Source organism: Oncorhynchus kisutch, linkage group LG26 (assembly GCF_002021735.2).
Source record: "Oncorhynchus kisutch isolate 150728-3 linkage group LG26, Okis_V2, whole genome shotgun sequence".
NCBI lineage: Eukaryota > Metazoa > Chordata > Actinopteri > Salmoniformes > Salmonidae > Oncorhynchus > Oncorhynchus kisutch.
This window is the reverse complement of record NC_034199.2, coordinates 43,034,686-43,053,681: the sequence shown is the minus strand read 5'-3', so window position 1 is coordinate 43,053,681 and position 18,996 is coordinate 43,034,686. Positions and strand designations below refer to the sequence as shown.

The following is an 18,996-nucleotide window of genomic DNA, read 5'->3' as shown; positions in this document are numbered from 1 at the left end:
AGGCTAGTAGATCAAATAATACACTACCGTGACGGACTGATACGCCTCAAACATCTACTGCTAGCGTCCTTCGTCATTGGCTTGATTTAACACACAGCCTGATGTTGATCACTCACACAAAGTCATGTTCCCACTGACACCCCCACACATTCACATGTTTCGAGTAGCGAGTTTAAGATATCAAGGGGGTAATCTCTGGTTCCTGTCGTCACTATAATCTCTGGTACCTGTCGTCACTATAATCTCTGGTACCTGTCGTCACTATAATCTCTGGTACCTGTCGTCACTATAATCTCTGGTACCTGTCGTCACTATAATCTCTGGTACCTGTCGTCACTATAATCTCTGGTACCTGTCGTCACTATAATCTCTGGTACCTGTCGTCACTATAATCTCTGGTACCTGTCGTCACTATAATCTCTGGTACCTGTCATCACTATAATCTCTGGTACCTGTCGTCACTATAATCTCTGGTATCTGTCATCACTATAATCTCTGGTATCTGTCATCACTATAATCTCTGGTACCTGTCGTCACTATAATCTCTGGTATCTGTCATCACTATATGTGCCTTCAGTAATTGTTTTCTGATTGCTTTGTTCTGCAGTTGCATAGAAACTGTTGGTAAACACAATTCATACATTTCATATTGACACTAAAACAATTTGTCTTTTTCAGATTCCAATTTCATTCATTTGAATCTGAGATGCACTTTATTTTAAAATACTCTACTGACAGAATCCTTAATGTGCATTTCCGTACAGTAAAATATGGTATAGCGTTGCTTCCTCCTTTTTCAATTTGCAGAACTGACACCTGACAAATGCTTTCTTCCTCCACAAATGGCTTTGGTGCAGACCAGCACTCAGTAGTTGCCATAATGTCTGCATGACTCTCCCCCTATCTCCCTGGACTGCTGGCTTCTTTGAGTGCATTACAGCGTTTGCAGAGCATGTATTATTCTAATGATTCGAGCTCATCAAAAGAGAGTCCTATTATTAGAATCAATCAATAGCCACATCACCGCTTTGCAAAACTGAAGAATAGAAATACGCTGTGTGCCCATAATGACAATGTTCGAGCCTTGATATATCCCTGGGCATATCTTTTCATTTCAGAGGTTTAGAAAATGGGAAAACATTAGTCCATGCTGGTATTTATGCAGTAATAAGTGTAACTGAATGCCAAACTCTGATGGACCATGGATAAGCTCTGATTGACCATGGATAAGATCTGATTGACCATGGATAAGATCTGACTGGACATGGATAAGATCTGAATGACCATGGATAAGATCTGATTGACCATGGATAAGATCTGACTGGCCATGGATAAGATCTGACTGACCATGGATAAGATTTGATTGACCATGGATAAGATCTGATTGACCATGGATAAGCTCTGAATGACCATGGATAAGATCTGATTGACCTTGGATAAGATCTGACTGACCATGGATGAGATCTGACTGACCATGGATAAGCTCTGATTGACCATGGATAAGCTCTGAATGACCATGGATAAGATCTGATTGACCATGGATGAGCTCTGATTGACCATGGATAAGCTTTGACTGACCATGGATAAACTCTGATTGACCATGGATAAGCTCTGATTGACCGTGGATAAACTCTGATTGACCGTGGATAAGATCTGATTGACCATGGATAAGATCTGATTGACCATGGATAAGCTCTGATTGACCATGGATAAGATCTGATTGACCATGGATAAGATCTGATTGACCATGGATAAGATCTGATTGACCATGGATAAACTGATTGACCATGGATAAGATCTGATTGACCATGGATAAACTGACCTGACCTGGGATATAGATAAGCAGTGTAGTAGTGTCTTAGTCATAAACTGTAAACTGCTGTGATGTGAGGTAGTGCAGCAGCTCCTGGAACTCAATAAAGCCCCTTAGCAGCACTAGGCATAGATGTCACATGTCACACCCCTCCTCTGGGGTGTCCTATTCCATTATGCTTACACCCAATCTCTCCAGATGAGTTGAGGCCCCTTGGATCAAAGGGCCGTGGCCCCGCCACATGACCCGTGTCACAGGTCCCTGGGTAATGTCAGAGTTGAGGTGGGGACACGGCGGCTGCCAGGGAATCCAGGACGTGTGTCACTACCACAGACAGTAACAACTCATCCTCATGAAGAGGGTTTCATCAGGCAGCCCTGGCTGGAGTTCACCATGCTTGCCGGTAATGAATGACCAGCAGTGGAAAGGTTGAGTTTGTTCTATGTTCGGGGGTTATACATGTGATTCTCCTCTTGCAGCCTATTACCTTGGGTTTCCTTGTGCCTTTGACCACTCATAGCTGCGCTACAATCTGCATGATACACACCCCATCGTGAATTATGGTGAACATAAACTCATTGGCCAGCAACTGTTGCAAAAGGACTCCATTTCCAAACAGTATATTAACTGTTTACTAGCCTTGATGTCCAGGCTTCTCCTCTGACAACACAGAACAGTGTACACACATTACTATTAACACCAATAACGGAAACAAACACATACAATTCAGATAAATTGCTTGTGACCACGAGGCTATGGAAGCAAACTTGATCTACAAGTCTAGCCAGTGTTCTAATGTTGATATCAACCAGTGGCGTAAAGTACTTAAGTAAAAATATTTTAAAGTACGACTTAAGTCATTTTTTGAAGTATCTGTACTTTACTATTCATATTTTTATGACAACTTTTACTTTACTAAATTCCTATAGAAAATATTGTACTTTTTACTCCATACAATTTTCCCTGACAACCAAAAGTACTTGTTACACTTTGAATGCTTAGTGGTTGTTACACTTTGAATGCTTAGCGGGGCTAAGAAAATTGTGAAATTCACTCATTTATCAAGAGAACACGTGGTCATCCCTACTGCCTCTGTTCTGGCAGACTCACTAAACACAAATGCATCCTTTGTAAGTAATGTCTGAGTGTTGGAGTGTGCCCCTGGGCTATCCATACATTTTAAAAAGAAGAAAATGGTGCCGTCTGCTTTGCTTAATATACGTCATTTTAAATTACTTACATTTTTCTACTTTTGATACTTAAGTATATTTAAAACCAAATACTTTTACTTAAGTAGTATTTTACTGGGTGACTTTCACTTTTACTTGAGTAACTTTCTATTAAGGTATCTCTACTTTTACTCAAGTATGACAATTGGGTCATTCTTCCACCACTGATATTAACTGAAAACAAGACATCTAGAAAACAGCTGTTGTTGAGTGGAGCCAATGTCAAGCATACATCTCTTGCTATGCCTTTAAATGTTCCTTTGCATACGATCGAAAGTACACACTCCCAAGGCAATGATATACAGCAAAAGCAGCTAGCAGCATTAACATTACATCAAACAGAATACTCACAGCAAGATTAATGGGGACGGTATACAGACTTTAAAAATATTGGGTGATAGAGATACAAACATAAAAAACATGTTTATATTCCCATAGCTTGGAGCCAGATAGTCTTCCCATGCTTGAGAATTCCTCCTGAACAATGGGAGGCCCCACCAGAGGTCATTATAGAATCCTTGAAAAGGCAGCCCCGAGCCTTAACCCAACAGCCCATAGGCCCATACAAAGAGATGGTGGTGGTGGGAAGGCAGTGGTAAGTCAGTCAGAAGAGTGTATGATCGAAATACCAGCCTGTGGGGGATCTCCTGGGAGAAAAGAAAACCCAAAAAGCAAAACAGAGACCTTCAGCTTGTTTAAGAATGAGTTGGATACACTGTTATATTATGTTGTACTCTCTCTCTCCACCAGCACAATCCATCCAGCCCCAAACACCAACAAAATACTCTGTTTTATGATCTATGAGATTTTGAAATATAATATTGATATGTGATAATGATGGATCCAACAAAATCTGTCAATTGTTCAATTCTGGGGAAAGTGTTGATATAAATCTATGACATTAATTTTACATGATCAAATTGGGTGAAAGGTTTCAGGGGGAAATTCCCATTGGGCAAGTGGTATATATTCCTTATTAAAATCACCATCATCCCCTGCTGCACAATAGCAGCAAATTAGCCCAAACTAAAATCACTCAACCCAATTTGCTTATGAATGGCAGAGACGAGGGCTTACCTTGGACACCCTGCTGGCCACCTCTCTACCGACCGAGAGGCCCTGGACGAAAGTGCGTGCCACGATGAAAGCCCTGGTAACCTGAGCCTTGAGCTTCTTGGGTACGTCTCCAAAGGGCTTGAGCTGGTCCGTGTACTTACTGATGCACTCCAGATAGTCCTCAGTGATGACGTACTGGGAGTTGAGCAGCGTGAACATGCGCTCCAGCAGTCGCGACCAGAAGTCGTTGAGCATCTCCTCCAGGTTGACGTTCCCTCCCGTGTAGTAGCGTTTCAGCTCGGCAAACAGGTTCTGGAACACCTCCGAGTTCTGCATGTATGGCTTTCCGTAGGTCCGCACGAACATCTCGTTCAAAGACTTCTCCGTGTTCTCCAACAACTCCAGGAAGAACTCTGGGTCAAGAGGAATAGGAGACAATTAAAATATTGTTCATTATAGCCTATGTAGGCCTACATCTGTCTTCAAATACGAGCACTCTGATGCTGTTAAGATAGGCATGCTATTATGATGAGATGCCTATTAACTTGAGTTAACATTTGTATTCTTTAAAATATAAAGACACTGTACATCAGTTTGTCTTTCATAGATGAAGGGTGTCTGGGTCTAAGACTGGCATACTTCCATGAGGTTTTTACATGACACTGTTGCTCAAATTAAACGGAGAACAGACAAACGTTTTCAGGTTAACACTGAGTGTTTATTCACACCAATACTACCCATCTTCATATTCTCTTCTAGACTTCAGAAGTGTTAATGATTAGTAATCCTATACTGCCAGTCAATCTCTATAGGCTGGCCCTATTCAAGCATACTTGGACTTGCTACTGTACATACTGCTTCAGCAATAAGAATCTGTGTATTGCTCACGTTGATTTGTAGAAATGCAGTGGAGTTGGCAGTGTGACTTTGCAGTAGAGGTTTGTATATTCATACATTCAATACAGCCATTGATATGTGATAAATTAAAAGATTGTTGCATGCAAATTGCTATAGTTACTTGTAACTATTTCTTTAGTGGTGAAAAGACACAATGTATTTTCCCAGATAGCTTGGTTTTGGGAATGAATAGCATTTGCTGTGGATATCAAGAATATCAGAACAACTGAAATACCAGAACAACTAGAATACCTGAACAACTAGAATATTCAAAACAACCAGAATAACAGAACAACCCGAACAACTAGAATACCAGAACAACCTGAATACCAGAACAACCATAACAACTAGAATACCAGAACAACCAGAACACCAGAACAACCAGAATACCTGAACAACCAGAATACCTGAACAACTAGAATACCTGAACAACAAGAATATCTGAACAACCAGGTTACCAGAACGACTAGAATACCAGAACAACCAGAATGCCTGAACAACTAGAATACCAGAACAACCAGAATACTTGAACAACTAGAATATTCAGAACAACCAGAATACCAGAACAACCAGAATACCAGAACAACCCAAATACCAGAACAACCAGAATACATGAGCAACTAGAATACCAGAACAACCAGAACACCAGAACAACCAGAACAACCAGAATATCAGAACAACCAGAATACCAGAACAACCTGAACAACTAGAATACCAGAACAACTAGAATACCAGAACAACCATAACAACTAGAATGCCAGAACAACCTGAATACCAGAACAACCAGAACAACTAGAATACCAGAACAACCAAAACAACTAGAATACCAGAACAACCTGAATAGCAGAACAACTAGAATTCCAGAACAACTAGAATGCCAGAACTACCAGAACAACCAGAATACCAGAACAACCAAAACTAGAATACCAGAACAACCAGAACAACTAGAATAACAGAACAACCAGAACAACTAGAATACCAGAACAACTAGAATATTCAGAACAACCAGAACAACCTGAACAACTAGAATACCAGAACAACCAGAATACCTGAACAACTATACTACCAGAACAACCAGAACAACTTGAATGCCAGAACAACTAGAACAACTAGAATACCAGAACGACCAGAATAACTAGAATACCAGAACAACCAGAATACCAGAACAACCAGAAAACCAGAACAACACAACAACTAGAACTACTAGAATAACCAGAACAACTAGAATATCAGAACAACCAGAATAACTAGAATACCAGAACCAGAACAACCAGAACAACCAGAACAACCAGAACAACTAGAATATTCAGAAAAAAAACAGAATACCAGAACAACCTGAAAAACTAGAATACCAGAACAACTAGAATACCAGAACGACCTGAATACCAGAACTAGAATACCAGAACAACCAGAATACCAGAACTAGAATACCAGAACAACCAGAATACCTGAACAACTAGAATACCAGAACAACCAGAACAACTAGAATGCCAGAACAACTAGAATACCAGAACAACCAGAACAACTAGAATACCTGAACAATTAGAATACCAGAACAACCAGAACAACTAGAATACCTGAACAATTAGAATACCAGAACAACCAGAACAACTAGAATGCCAGAACAACTAGAATACCAGAACAACCCAAATACCAGAACAACTAGTATACCAGAACCACTAGAATGCCAGAACAACTAGAAAAACATAACAACCAGAACGACTAGAATGGCAGAACAACCAGAATGCCAGAACAACTTTGTGAAAATTTAAGAAAGTCATAAGGACCGTGTTTGTGGTGAAGATAGAAACCAATAATGACTGTGTTTGTGGTGAAGGTAGAAACCAATAAGAACTGTGTTTGTGGTGAAGGTAGAAACCCAAGAGGACTGTGTTTGTGGTGAAGGTTGAAACCAATAAGAACTGTGTTTGTGGTGAAGGTAGAAACCAATAAGAACTGTGTTTGTGGTGAAGGTAGAAACCAATAAGAACTGTGTTTGTGGTGAAGGTAGAAACCCAAGAGGACTGTGTTTGTGGTGAAGGTAGAAATCAATAAGAACTGTGTTTGTGGTGAAGGTAGAAACCAATAAGAACTGTGTTTGTGGTGAAGGTAGAAACCCAAGAGGACTGTGTTTGTGGTGAAGGTAGAAACCAATAAGAACTGTGTTTGTGGTGAAGGTAGAACCAATAAGAACTGTGTTTGTGGTGAAGGTAGAAACCCAAGAGGACTGTGTTTGTGGTGAAAGTAGAAACCAATAAGAACTGTGTTTGTGGTGAAGGTAGAAACCCAAGAGGACTGTGTTTGTGGTGAAAGTAGAAACCAATAAGAACTGTGTTTGTGGTGAAGGTAGAAACCCAAGAGGACTGTGTTTGCGGTGAAGGTGAATCGTTATATTTGTTTAAATGACACCTGCCATGCTCCAAAAACTGTCCAACGCACGTTAATGGGAATGACAACGCATGGAGTACATATTACATATTACAACAACAAAAAATTCAAGTGACGCTGTAAAGAACAGAGGGAATGCTTGACCCACTCACTTATTATTCACTTCCTACACACAGCTTGTTGTTTACCGAATGGCCTCTATGGGTGGTCAGTAACAGGAATGAGGTGATTAGGTCTTCCCACCATCTGCTATGGATGATGATAGCCTTGCCTCTCAAGGAACCAGATTCAATTTGAATAGAGTTCATGTCACTCTCTCCAAATTAGGAGACAGGGTGCAACAGTTTAAGACTAATCATAGCCGACAAAATATCAAGATTTTCTTATATTCTTAAATATAACAGTGTATGATATAGGAAGTTATACCCTGGGCAGTCTTTGGTGCGGTTCATGCTGGGTCACATGCTGTTCAGCCAGGAGCCCAGAGATGCTCTCCTCTCACTTATCAGGCCAGAATCAAAAGGGCCTTGTTCAAACTGTAATGGCTCTAAGTGTTCATTAGCGCTCTGCAAAGCTAGTGAAATTAAATTACATTAGGAGCAACACATTAGCGAGACTCTAAACACCAGAGAGAAAAGTTCTATGGGAAATCTGATCTGAAATCCTGTAATGCTGAATCGTATCTGTTTCAGTATCTCTTGCTGGAGGATGTGCTTGTCTCTTCATTCAATGCAAGTTGTCTTGTGTTGCTCTCTATTTCTGTCTTCTGTCATTAATGACCCAACCTGAAGATATCTAGCTACTGCAACTCCATATGCACCCTTCATCCAACTACATGTACTATGTTCTTGGTGCATCAAATCGACACCATTGCTCTTTCATTACTATCAATTCAATTCAAGGGGCTGTCTCACACCTGCCCGTCTGTAACTGAAGACATTCTTGATTATTTACACCCTTGTCTCTTAAAATAGATTGCTTCAGATTTACCAGCAGTTTGTTGCTACTCAACATGGCTCAGTATTTAACACATCTAAAGCCCGCTGAGAGGAAAGAGATGAGCGGTACTAAATCAAATCAAAGTTTATTGGTTGCGTACACAGATTTGCAGATGTTAATAGCAGGTGCAGCGAAATGCTTGTAAATTATTTATTTTTTAAAAATGTAACACTAAAATACTAACGAGCCCATACAGTTGTTATCTTGGTCCAGAAGTGTATTATGGGCTTTCGTTATACTAATAGTAATGCAGTATGCTGAAAGAGTGTGGTGGTTGACTGCTTTACACTTCTCTGAGGCATGACAGATTGAAATGTCAGATGGGTGTTTGTACTATGGAGTGTTATTGGCATGTCTGAATTCACGTTTTCACTGGAAAACAAGCCCTTTGTTATTTCTGCTTTTACCTGTTCTTCAATGTTACTGCTGTTAGACTTCAGTGACATGTTTGTGTCCCATAGGACGTAATTACATCAAATTATCTTCCCAGACCTTTACCTTTTACCAGTGTGACGTGTTCACAAGAAATAATAATGAGAAAGAATGTCATCATTTAATTGAGTATATTTACTTATTTATCACTTCCGGAAAGAAGTGGCACTTCCTTAGAACTTCCAAACAACTTCCAGAAAGTAAAGTTTTGTCTTCAGTGAATTATTTAAGTAAAGATGTGTGTTTTAAACGACTTGTCTTGTGCTTATTAGCTTCATTAATACAACATCAGAGTCCATGGCACCCAGTGACATCCTTTCTGATTAATGAAAAGCTTTGAAACTGAATTGAGGATAAGAATTATCAGTCCAGTCAATTCTTCTCCCTTCCAGATCAGCTCGGCTATTAATCAAATATAAAGCAACATAATTGAGGTGGGATTCATTTTAAATATAGTCTGAATATTTGATACAATGCCAAGCTCTATTTCAGTACAATTAGGAGGAATAATGAGCACAGACATTATGGGGGGACCACAACACAGTTTACATTTAGTGAAAAAGACAACTTAGTATAATTACAGCAAATCCATGAATAGGATCATATTTTTCAAAATCTGGTATTAAGGGGTATGGCAGAAACTGCAAATTCAGAGTAGATCTCACGTAAGGCCTCAATTACATAGCAGTAATTAATAGATCTACCCAAAATGAAAGGCTGTGACCCCGAGAGAACAATGAGGCAGAAATGTTCAGACTTATAATTGGCACAGAGTTCATTACTTTCAGCAGATTAAGCTCAATATGGCCACCTACTCCTCACACAGAGCACAGTGCTAGGAGAGGACAGGCTAAACAGAGCCATTCTCACTTTGACAAGTGTAGCTTCACCTCTGCTTCACTCGGAGTCACTATGAGGTCAGCCAGTCTCTTGCCAAAGCATTCTGAAGAATGTCAAATCCGTTCTGACGAAATCTAAATATTTGTATAAGAGAATGTACACAGAGAGAACAGGCAAAAACATGCTTTTCACAACTCTTTGGAAACTAAGATTTATTTTGGAGACGCTCAAGTGTCTCGATCTTTATTTTGAAGTTTTGGTTCCACCATCTACCCTTCAGCAGCAGATGTGCATAGCGATGACAGTGAGCTGCTTTGGGACATTGTTCAGGGCCACAGTGTAGAGCTAGGCCCTGCAGGGCTATAGTTAATTACAGCCACTTCCCCCGAGACATGACCAGCACTAACTCTCACTACAGGGCTTTGTAAAACAACACAGCAGCCGTGTAATTGTGATTCATGAAAAGCTACGGGACAAATCAAAATCACAGAGATTCCCAGTGATCTAAAGCCTTCTGCACAAAAAGAAACAATAAATACAAATATCCCCACTCTTCGAAACTACACTTGAGTTGCAGCTTTCACCGAGTGACATTGTTGATCCTAAATGCAACCCAGAATGTTCTGATGTTTCTGCCGTGAGAGATTATACCTTCAAGCTAATACGCAGAGTCACAAGCGTTTAAACCGACAGTCAAAATGTGGACGTTACATAATTAAGGCAACATACCTTGATAACAGGAGACTATTTCAACACTGTCATTAATCACCATACGGCAGGTCATTTATAACTGCCTCAACGTTAAAGATATACAGCCCCTCAATATTGATCTGACATGACCATCAGTTGGCAGCATGGAGCATCAGAGTTTGAGCATGCAGAATTCACAAAGCAGATCTCTTTGAGTGAACCTCATGACGTCCACTCACAGCAGGATGGAACAATAGATCACACCACAAAAATTATCAAAGGATCATGCTTTTCAAATAATGTTTGAATTGAATAGATCCATAAATTATCGTCAGAGTTAGCCAACAGCTGGGTATATAATAAGGTTTTGAGCAGGTTTCTATCATGTGATAAAACCCCTAAATCCACACCTCATCCATAGATTTAAAAAACTACACTCGTTCATACAAGAAAGTCAGTCAAGAGTACTGTATCCACAAAGTTCCCCATTGAGTTTTATCACTTAATAAAAATAACATTGCCAGTTATTTCAGAGCATAGCACACTTATCTCCACCTATTCTACCCTGGGGGCTATCCTGCAGGAACAAAGCCAGTCCACAGAAGAGCCTGCTCTCTCTATCAGTCTCTATCATTCTCTCTCGCTATCTCTCTCTCTATCAGTCTCTCCCTCTATCAGTCTCTCTCTTTTTTTTTATACCTTTATTTAACCAGGCAAGTCAGTTAAGAACAAATTCTTATTTTCAATGACGGCCTAGGAACAGTGGGCTAACTGCCTGTTCAGGGGCAGAACGACAGATTTGTACCTTGTCAGCTCGGGGGTTTGAACTTGCAACCTTCCGGTTACTAGTTCAACGCTCTAACCACTAGGCTACCCTGCCTCTCTATCAGTCTCTGTCTCTGTCTCTGTCTCTGTCTCTCTCTCTGTCGCTCTCTCTGTCAGTCTCTCTATCAGTCTCTCTATCAGTCTCTATCTATCAGTCCCCCTCTATCAGTCTCTCTCTCTCTCTCTCTCTCTCTATCAGGGATAGATTCTCTCTCTCTCTCTCTCTCTCTCTCTCTCTCAGGGATAGATTCTCTCTCTCTATCAGTCTCTCTCTCTATCAGTCTCTATATCAGTCTCTCTCTGTCTAGCTCTCTCTCTCTCTATCAGTCTCTGTCTCTCTCTCTCTATCAGTCTCTGTCTCTCTCTCTCTATCAGTCTCTGTCTCTCTCTCTATCAGTCTCTCTGTCTCTCGCTCTCTCTCTCTCTATCAGTCCCCCTCTATCAGTCTCTCTCTCTCTCTATCAGGGATAGATTATCTCTCTCTCTCTCAGGGATAGATTATCTCTCTCTCTCTCTATCAGGGATAGATTCTCTCTCTCTCTCTATCAGTCTCTCTCTCTCTATCAGTCTATCTCTGTCTAGCTCTCTCTCTATCCATCGCTCTCCCTCCACGTGGCTCTCCCTCCGCGTCGCACTCCCTCCACGTGGCTCTCCCTCCGCGTCACTCTCCCTCCGCGACAAATTTAATTCAATTTCATTTTCAGTTTAAGGGGCTTTAAAGTCTCAATTTGGCGTTTGTCCCATTTGTGAATTCTTGGTTGGTGAGCGGACCCCAGACCTCACAACCATAAAGGGCAATGGGTTCTATAACCGATTCAAGTATTTTTAGCCAGATCCTAATTGGTATGTCGAATTCTTCTTGCCTTGTCTCTCAGATTGTTCACAGCCTTGTGGAAGTTACACATGGCGCTGATGTTTAGGCCGAGGTATGTATCGTTTTTTGTGTGCTCTAGGGCAACGGTGTCTAGATGGAATTTGTATTTGTGGTACTGGCAACTGGACCTTTTATGGAACACCATTATTTTGGTCTTACTGAGATTTACTGTCAGGGCCCAGGTCTGTCAGGGCCCAGGTCTGTCAGGGCCCAGGTCTGGTAGAATCTGTGCAGAAGATTTAGGTGCTGCTGTAGGCCCTCCTTGGTTGGAGACAGAAACACCAGATCATCAGTAAACCCCAGATCATCAGTAAACAGTAGACATTTGCCTTCAGATTCTAGTAGGGTGAGGCCGGTTGCTGTAGACTGTTCTAGTGCCCGCGCCAATTCGTTGATATATAAATTGAAGAGGGTGAGGCATACCTGCCTCACCCCACGGCCCTGTTTTTTGCCAATATTAAACGCACACTTGTTGTTTGTGTACATGGATTTTATAATGTCGTATGTTTTTCCCACAACACCACTTTCTATCAATTTGTATAGCAGACCCTCGTGCCAAATTGAGTCGAAAGCTTTTTTAAATCAACAAAGCATGAGAAGACTTTGCCTTTGTTTTTGTTTGTTTGTTTGTCAATTAGGGTGTGCAGGGTGAATACAGTACGTGGTCTGCTGTACGGTAATTTGTTAAAAAGCCAATTTGACATTTGCTCAGTATATTGTTTTCACAGAGGAAATGTACGAGTCTGTTGTTAATGATAATGCAGAGTGTTTTACCAAGGTTGCTGTTAATGATAATGCAGAGGGTTTTACCAAGGTTGCTGTTAATGATAATGCAGAGGGTTTTACCAAGGTTGCTGTTGATGCATCTCTCTCTCCATCCCAGTCTCTTGCTTTCAAACCCATTTTCTCTCTCTCTCTATCCCAGTCTCTCTCTCTCCATCCCAGTCCCTTGCTTTCAAATCCATTTTCTCTCTCTCTCCATCCCAGTCCCTTGCTTTCAAATCCATTCTCTCTCTCTCTCCATCCCAGTCTCTCTCTCTCGCCATCCTAGTCTCTCTCTCTCTCCATCCCAGTCTCTCTCTCTCTCCATCCCAGTCTCTCTCTCTCTCCATCCCAGTCTCTCTCTCTCTCCATCCCAGTCTCTCTCTCTCCATCCCAGTCTCTCTCTCTCCATCCCAGTCTCTCTCTCTCCATCCCAGTCTCTCTCTCTCCATCCCAGTCTCTCTCTCCTCCCAGTCTCTCTCTCTCTCCTCCCAGTCTCTCTCTCTCTCCATCCCAGTCTCTCTCTCTCCATCCCAGTCTCTCTCTCTCCATCCCAGTCTCTCTCTCTCCATCCCAGTCTCTCTCTCTCTCCATCCCAGTCTCTCTCTCTCTCCATCCCAGTCTCTCTCTCTCTCCATCCCAGTCTCTCTCTCTCCATCCTAGTCTCTCTCTCTCCATCCTAGTCTCTCTCTCTCCATCCCAGTCTCTCTCTCCTCCCAGTCTCTCTCTCTCTCCTCCCAGTCTCTCTCTCTCTCCATCCCAGTCTCTCTCTCTCCATCCCAGTCTCTCTCTCTCTCCATCCCAGTCTCTCTCTCTCTCCATCCCAGTCTCTCTCTCTCTCCATCCCAGTCTCTCTCTCTCCATCCTAGTCTCTCTCTCTCCAACCCAGTCTCTCTCTCTCTCTCCAACCCAGTCTCTCTCTCTATCACAGTATATCTCTCAATTACAATTCAAGTTCATTCAAAGGGCTTTATTGAATTGGGAAACATTTACATTGCCAAAGCAAATGGAATAAACAATAAACAATAAACAAAAGTGAAATAAACAAGGGGAAATATATCAGTAAACATGACACAATGTTATATTATTGGCTACCGTGTTGTAACAATGTTATATGATTGGCTACCGTGTTGTAACAATGTTATATGATTGGCTACCGTGTTGTAACAAGGTTATATGATTGGCTACCGTGTTGTAACAATGTTATATTATTGGCTACCGTGTTGTAACAATGTTATATGATTGGCTACAGTGTTGTAACAAGGTTATATTATTGGCTACCGTGTTGTAACAAGGTTATATGATTGGCTACCGTGTTGTAACAATGTTATATGATTGGCTACCGTGTTGTAACAATGTTATATGATTGGCTACCGTGTTGTAACAATGTTATATGATTGGCTACCGTGTTGTAACAAGGTTATATGATTGGCTACCGTGTTGTAACAATGTTATATGATTGGCTACAGTGTTGTAACAAGGTTATATTATTGGCTACCGTGTTGTAACAATGTTATATGATTGGCTACCGTGTTGTAACAATGTTATATTATTGGATACAGTGTTGTAACAAGGTTATATTATTGGCTACCGTGTTGTAACAATGTTATATGATTGGCTACAGTGTTGTAACAAGGTTATATTATTGGATACAGTGTTGTAACAATGTTATATGATTGGCTACCGTGTTGTGACAATGTTATATGATTGGCTACCGTGTTGTAACAAGGTTATATGATTGGCTACCGTGTTGTAACAATGTTATATGATTGGCTACAGTGTTGTAACAAGGTTATATTATTGGCTACCGTGTTGTAATAATGTTATATGATTGGCTACAGTGTTGTAACAATGTTATATTATTGGATACAGTGTTGTAACAAGGTTATATTATTGGCTACCGTGTTGTAATAATGTTATATGATTGGCTACCGTGTTGTAACAATGTTATATTATTGGATACAGTGTTGTAACAAGGTTATATTATTGGATACAGTGTTGTAACAAGGTTATATGATTGGATACAGTGTTGTAACAAGGTTATATTATTGGATACAGTGTTGTAACAAGGTTATATGATTGGCTACAGTGTTGTAACAAGGTTATTTTATTGGATACAGTGTTGTAACAAAGGTAAAATAAATAACATTATAAATATAGGTTGTATTTACAGTGGTGTTTGTGTTCCACTGGTTGCCCTTTTCTCATGGTAACGGGACACACAGTGATGCACACTGCTGTATTTCTCTCTCTCTCTCTCTCTGTCTCTATCTATCAGAGTCTCTCTCTATATCATTCAGTCTATCTATATCTATCACAGTCTCTGTCTCTGTCTATCACAGTCTCTGTCTCTGTCTATCACAGTCTCTGTCTCTGTCTATCACAGTCTCTGTCTGTCTATCACAGTCTCTGTCTGTCTATCACAGTCTCTGTCTGTCTATCACAGTCTCTGTCTATGTCTATCACAGTCTCTGTCTCTGTCTATGTCTATCACAGTCTCTGTCTCTGTCTATGTCTATCACAGTCTCTGTCTCTGTCTATGTCTATCACAGTCTCTGTCTCTGTCTATGTCTATCACAGTCTCTGTCTCTGTCTATGTCTATCACAGTCTCTGTCTCTGTCTATGTCTATCACAGTCTCTGTCTCTGTCTCTGTCTATGTCTATCACAGTCTCTGTCTCTGTCTCTGTCTATCACAGTCTCTGTCTCTGTCTCTGTCTATCACAGTCTCTGTCTATCACAGTCTCTGTCTATCACAGTCTCTGTCTATCACAGTCTCTGTCTATCACAGTCTATGTCTATCACAGTCTCTGTCTATGTCTATCACAGTCTCTGTCTCTGTCTATGTCTATCACAGTCTCTATCACAGTCTCTGTCTCTGTCTCTGTCTCTGTCTATCACAGTCTCTGTCTCTGTCTATGTCTATCACAGTCTCTATCACAGTCTCTGTCTATCACAGTCTCAGTCTCTGTCTCTGTCTATCACAGTCTCAGTCTCTGTCTCTGTCTATCACAGTCTCAGTCTCTGTCTCAGTCTATCACAGTCTCAGTCTCTGTCTATCACAGTCTCTGTCTATCACAGTCTCTGTCTATCACAGTCTCTGTCTATCACAGTCTCTGTCTATCACAGTCTATGTCTATCACAGTCTCTCTCTCTCTCTCTCTCTCTCGCTCTCTCTCTCTCTCTCTCTCTCTCTCTCTCTCTCTCTCTCCTCTCTCTCTCTCTCTCTCTCTCTCTCTCTCTCTCTCTCTCTCTCTCTCTCTCTCTCTCTTCTCTCTCCTCTCTCTCTCTCTCTTCTCTCTCTCTCTCTCTCCTCTCTCTCTCTCCTCTCTCTCTCTCTCTCATCTCTCTCTCTCTCTCTCTATCACAGTCTCATGTCTCTGTCTATCACAGTCTCTGTCTATGTCTATCACAGTCTCTGTCTCGTCTCTGTCTATCACAGTCTCTGTCTCGTCTATGTCTATCACAGTCTCTGTCTCTGTCTATGCTATCACAGTCTCTGTCTCTGTCTATGTCTATCACAGTCTCTGTCTCTGTCTATGTCTATCACAGTCTCTGTCTCTGTCTATGTCTATCACAGTCTCTGTCTCTGTCTATGTCTATCACAGTCTCTGTCTCTGTCTATGTCTATCACAGTCTCTGTCTCTGTCTATGTCTATCACAGTCTCTGTCTCTGTCTATGTCTATCACAGTCTCTGTCTCTGTCTCTGTCTATCACAGTCTCTGTCTCTGTCTATGTCTATCCACAGTCTCTGTCTCTGTCTATGTCTATCACAGTCTCTGTCTCTGTCTATGTCTATCACAGTCTCTGTCTCTGTCTATGTCTATCACAGTCTCTGTCTCTGTCTATGTCTATCACAGTCTCTGTCTCTGTCTATGTCTATCACAGTTCTCTAGTCTCTGTCTATGTCTATCACAGTCTCTATCACAGTCTCTGTCTCTGTCTCTGTCTCTGTCTATCACAGTCTCTGTCTCTGTCTCTGTCTCTGTCTATCACAGTCTCAGTCTCTGTCTATCACAGTCTCAGTCTCTGTCTCTGTCTATCACAGTCTCAGTCTCTGTCTCTGTCTATCACAGTCTCAGTCTCTGTCTCTGTCTATCACAGTCTCAGTCTCTGTCTCTGTCTATCACAGTCTCAGTCTCTGTCTCTGTCTATCACAGTCTCTGTCTATCACAGTCTATGTCTATCACAGTCTCTCTCTCTCTCTCTCTCTCTCTCTCTCTCTCTCTCTCTCTCTCTCTCTCTCTCTCTCTCTCTCTCTCTCTCTCTCTCTCTCTCTCTCTCTCTCTCTCTCTCTCCTCTCTCTCTCTCTCCTCTCTCCTATCACAGTATCTCTCTATATTCCATTCAGTTCTCATATCTATCACAGTCTCTCTCTCTCTATCTATCACAAGTCTCTGTCTCTATCTCATTCAAGTCTCTATCTATCACATTCTCTATCTCTCTCTGTCTATCTATCACAGTCTCTATCTCTCTCATTCAGTACTCTATCACAGGTCTCTATCTATCACAGTCTCTATTTCTCTCTTTCTCTATCTATTACAGTCTCTTCTGGCTATCATTCAGTCTATCTATCACAGTCTCTCTCACAGTCTCTCTATCATTTCAGTCTATATATCACAGTCTCTGTTCTCTTGTTCTAGTCTATCACAGTCTCTGTCATCACAAGTCTCTGTCTCTGTCTCTGTCTATCACAGTCTCTTGTCTCTGTCTCTGTCTATCACAGTCTCTGTCTCTGTCTCTGTTATCACAGTCTCTGTCTCTGTCTCTGTCTATCACAGTCTCAGTCTCTGTCTCTGTCTATCACAGTCTCAGTCTCTGTCTCTGTCTATCACAGTCTCAGTCTCTGTCTCTGTCTATCACAGTCAGTCTGTCTATCACAGTCTCTGTCTATCACAGTCTCTGTCTATCACAGTCTCTGTCTATCACAGTCTATGTCTCTCCAGTCTATCTCTCTCTCTCTCTCTCTCTCTCTCTCTCTCTCTCTCTCTCTCTCTCTCTCTCTCTCTCTCTCTCTCTCTCTCTCTCTCTCTCTCTCTCTCTCTCTCTCTCTCTCTCTCTCTCTCTCTCTCTCTCTCTCTCTCTCTCTCTCTCTCTCTCTCTCTCTCTCTCTCTCTCTCTCTCTCTCTCTCTCTCTCTCTCTCTCTCTCTCTCTCTCATTCAGTCTCTATCTATCACAGTCTCTCTCTCTCTATCTATCACAGTCTCTCTCTATATCATTCAGTCTCTATCTATCACATTCTCTATCTCTCTCTGTCTATCTATCACAGTCTCTATCTCTATCATTCAGTCTCTATCACAGTCTCTATTTCTCTCTGTCTCTATCTATTACAGTCTCTCTCGCTATCATTCAGTCTATCTATCACAGTCTCTATCACAGTCTCTCTATCATTCAGTCTATATATCACAGTCTGTCTCTCTCTGTCTATCTATCACAGTCTCTGTCTATCTCTGTCTGTCTCTATCTATCACAGTCTCTCTCTCTATCATTCAGTCTCTATCTATCACAGTCTCTCTCTCTATCTATCAGTCTCTCTCTCTCTCTATCAGTCTATCGCTCTCTGTCTCTATCTATCACAGTCTATCTATCACAGTCTCTCTCTCTCTATCTATCACAGTCTCTCTCTCTCTCTCTCTTTGTCTCTATCTATCACAGTCTCTCTCTATATCATTCAGTCTCTATCTATCACATTCTCTATCTATCACAGTCTTTCTCTCTATCATTCAGTCTCTATCTATCACAGCCTCTCTCTCTATCTATCACAGTCTCTCTCTCTTTCATTCAGTCTCTAACTCTCTCTATCTATCACAGTCTCTACCTCTATCTATCACAGTCTCTCTCTCTTTCATTCAGTCTATCTATCACAGCCTCTCTCTCTCTATCTATTACAGTCTCTGTCTCTATCTATCACAGTCTCTCTCTCTATCATTCAGTCTATCTATCACAGTCTCTCTCTTTCTCCATCTATCACAGTCACCCTCTCTGTCTCTATCTACCACAGTCTCTCTCTATATATATCACAGTCTCTCTATCATTCAGTCTCTATCTATCACACTCTCTCTCTCTATCATTCAGTATCTCTCTCTCTCTCTCTATCATTCAGTATCTCTCTCGCTCTCTATCACAGTCTCTCTCTCTCTCTCTCTCTCTGTCTCTATCTATCACAGTCTCTCTCTCTATCATTCAGTCT

The 18,996-nt window shown here is 41.2% G+C and overlaps 1 protein-coding gene across 1 annotated transcript in view; it reads right to left on the bottom strand.

Moving 5' to 3' along the window:
• The window catches only part of LOC109871093 (glypican-6), a 164,075-nt gene that overhangs the window by 94,514 nt on the left and 50,565 nt on the right, over positions 1 to 18,996 (bottom strand). Inside the window, exon 3 of the mRNA XM_020461923.2 lies at positions 4,120 to 4,511. Within this exon, the coding sequence (XP_020317512.2) occupies positions 4,120 to 4,511 (392 nt within the window). The remainder of the gene's footprint in view (positions 1 to 4,119; positions 4,512 to 18,996) is intronic.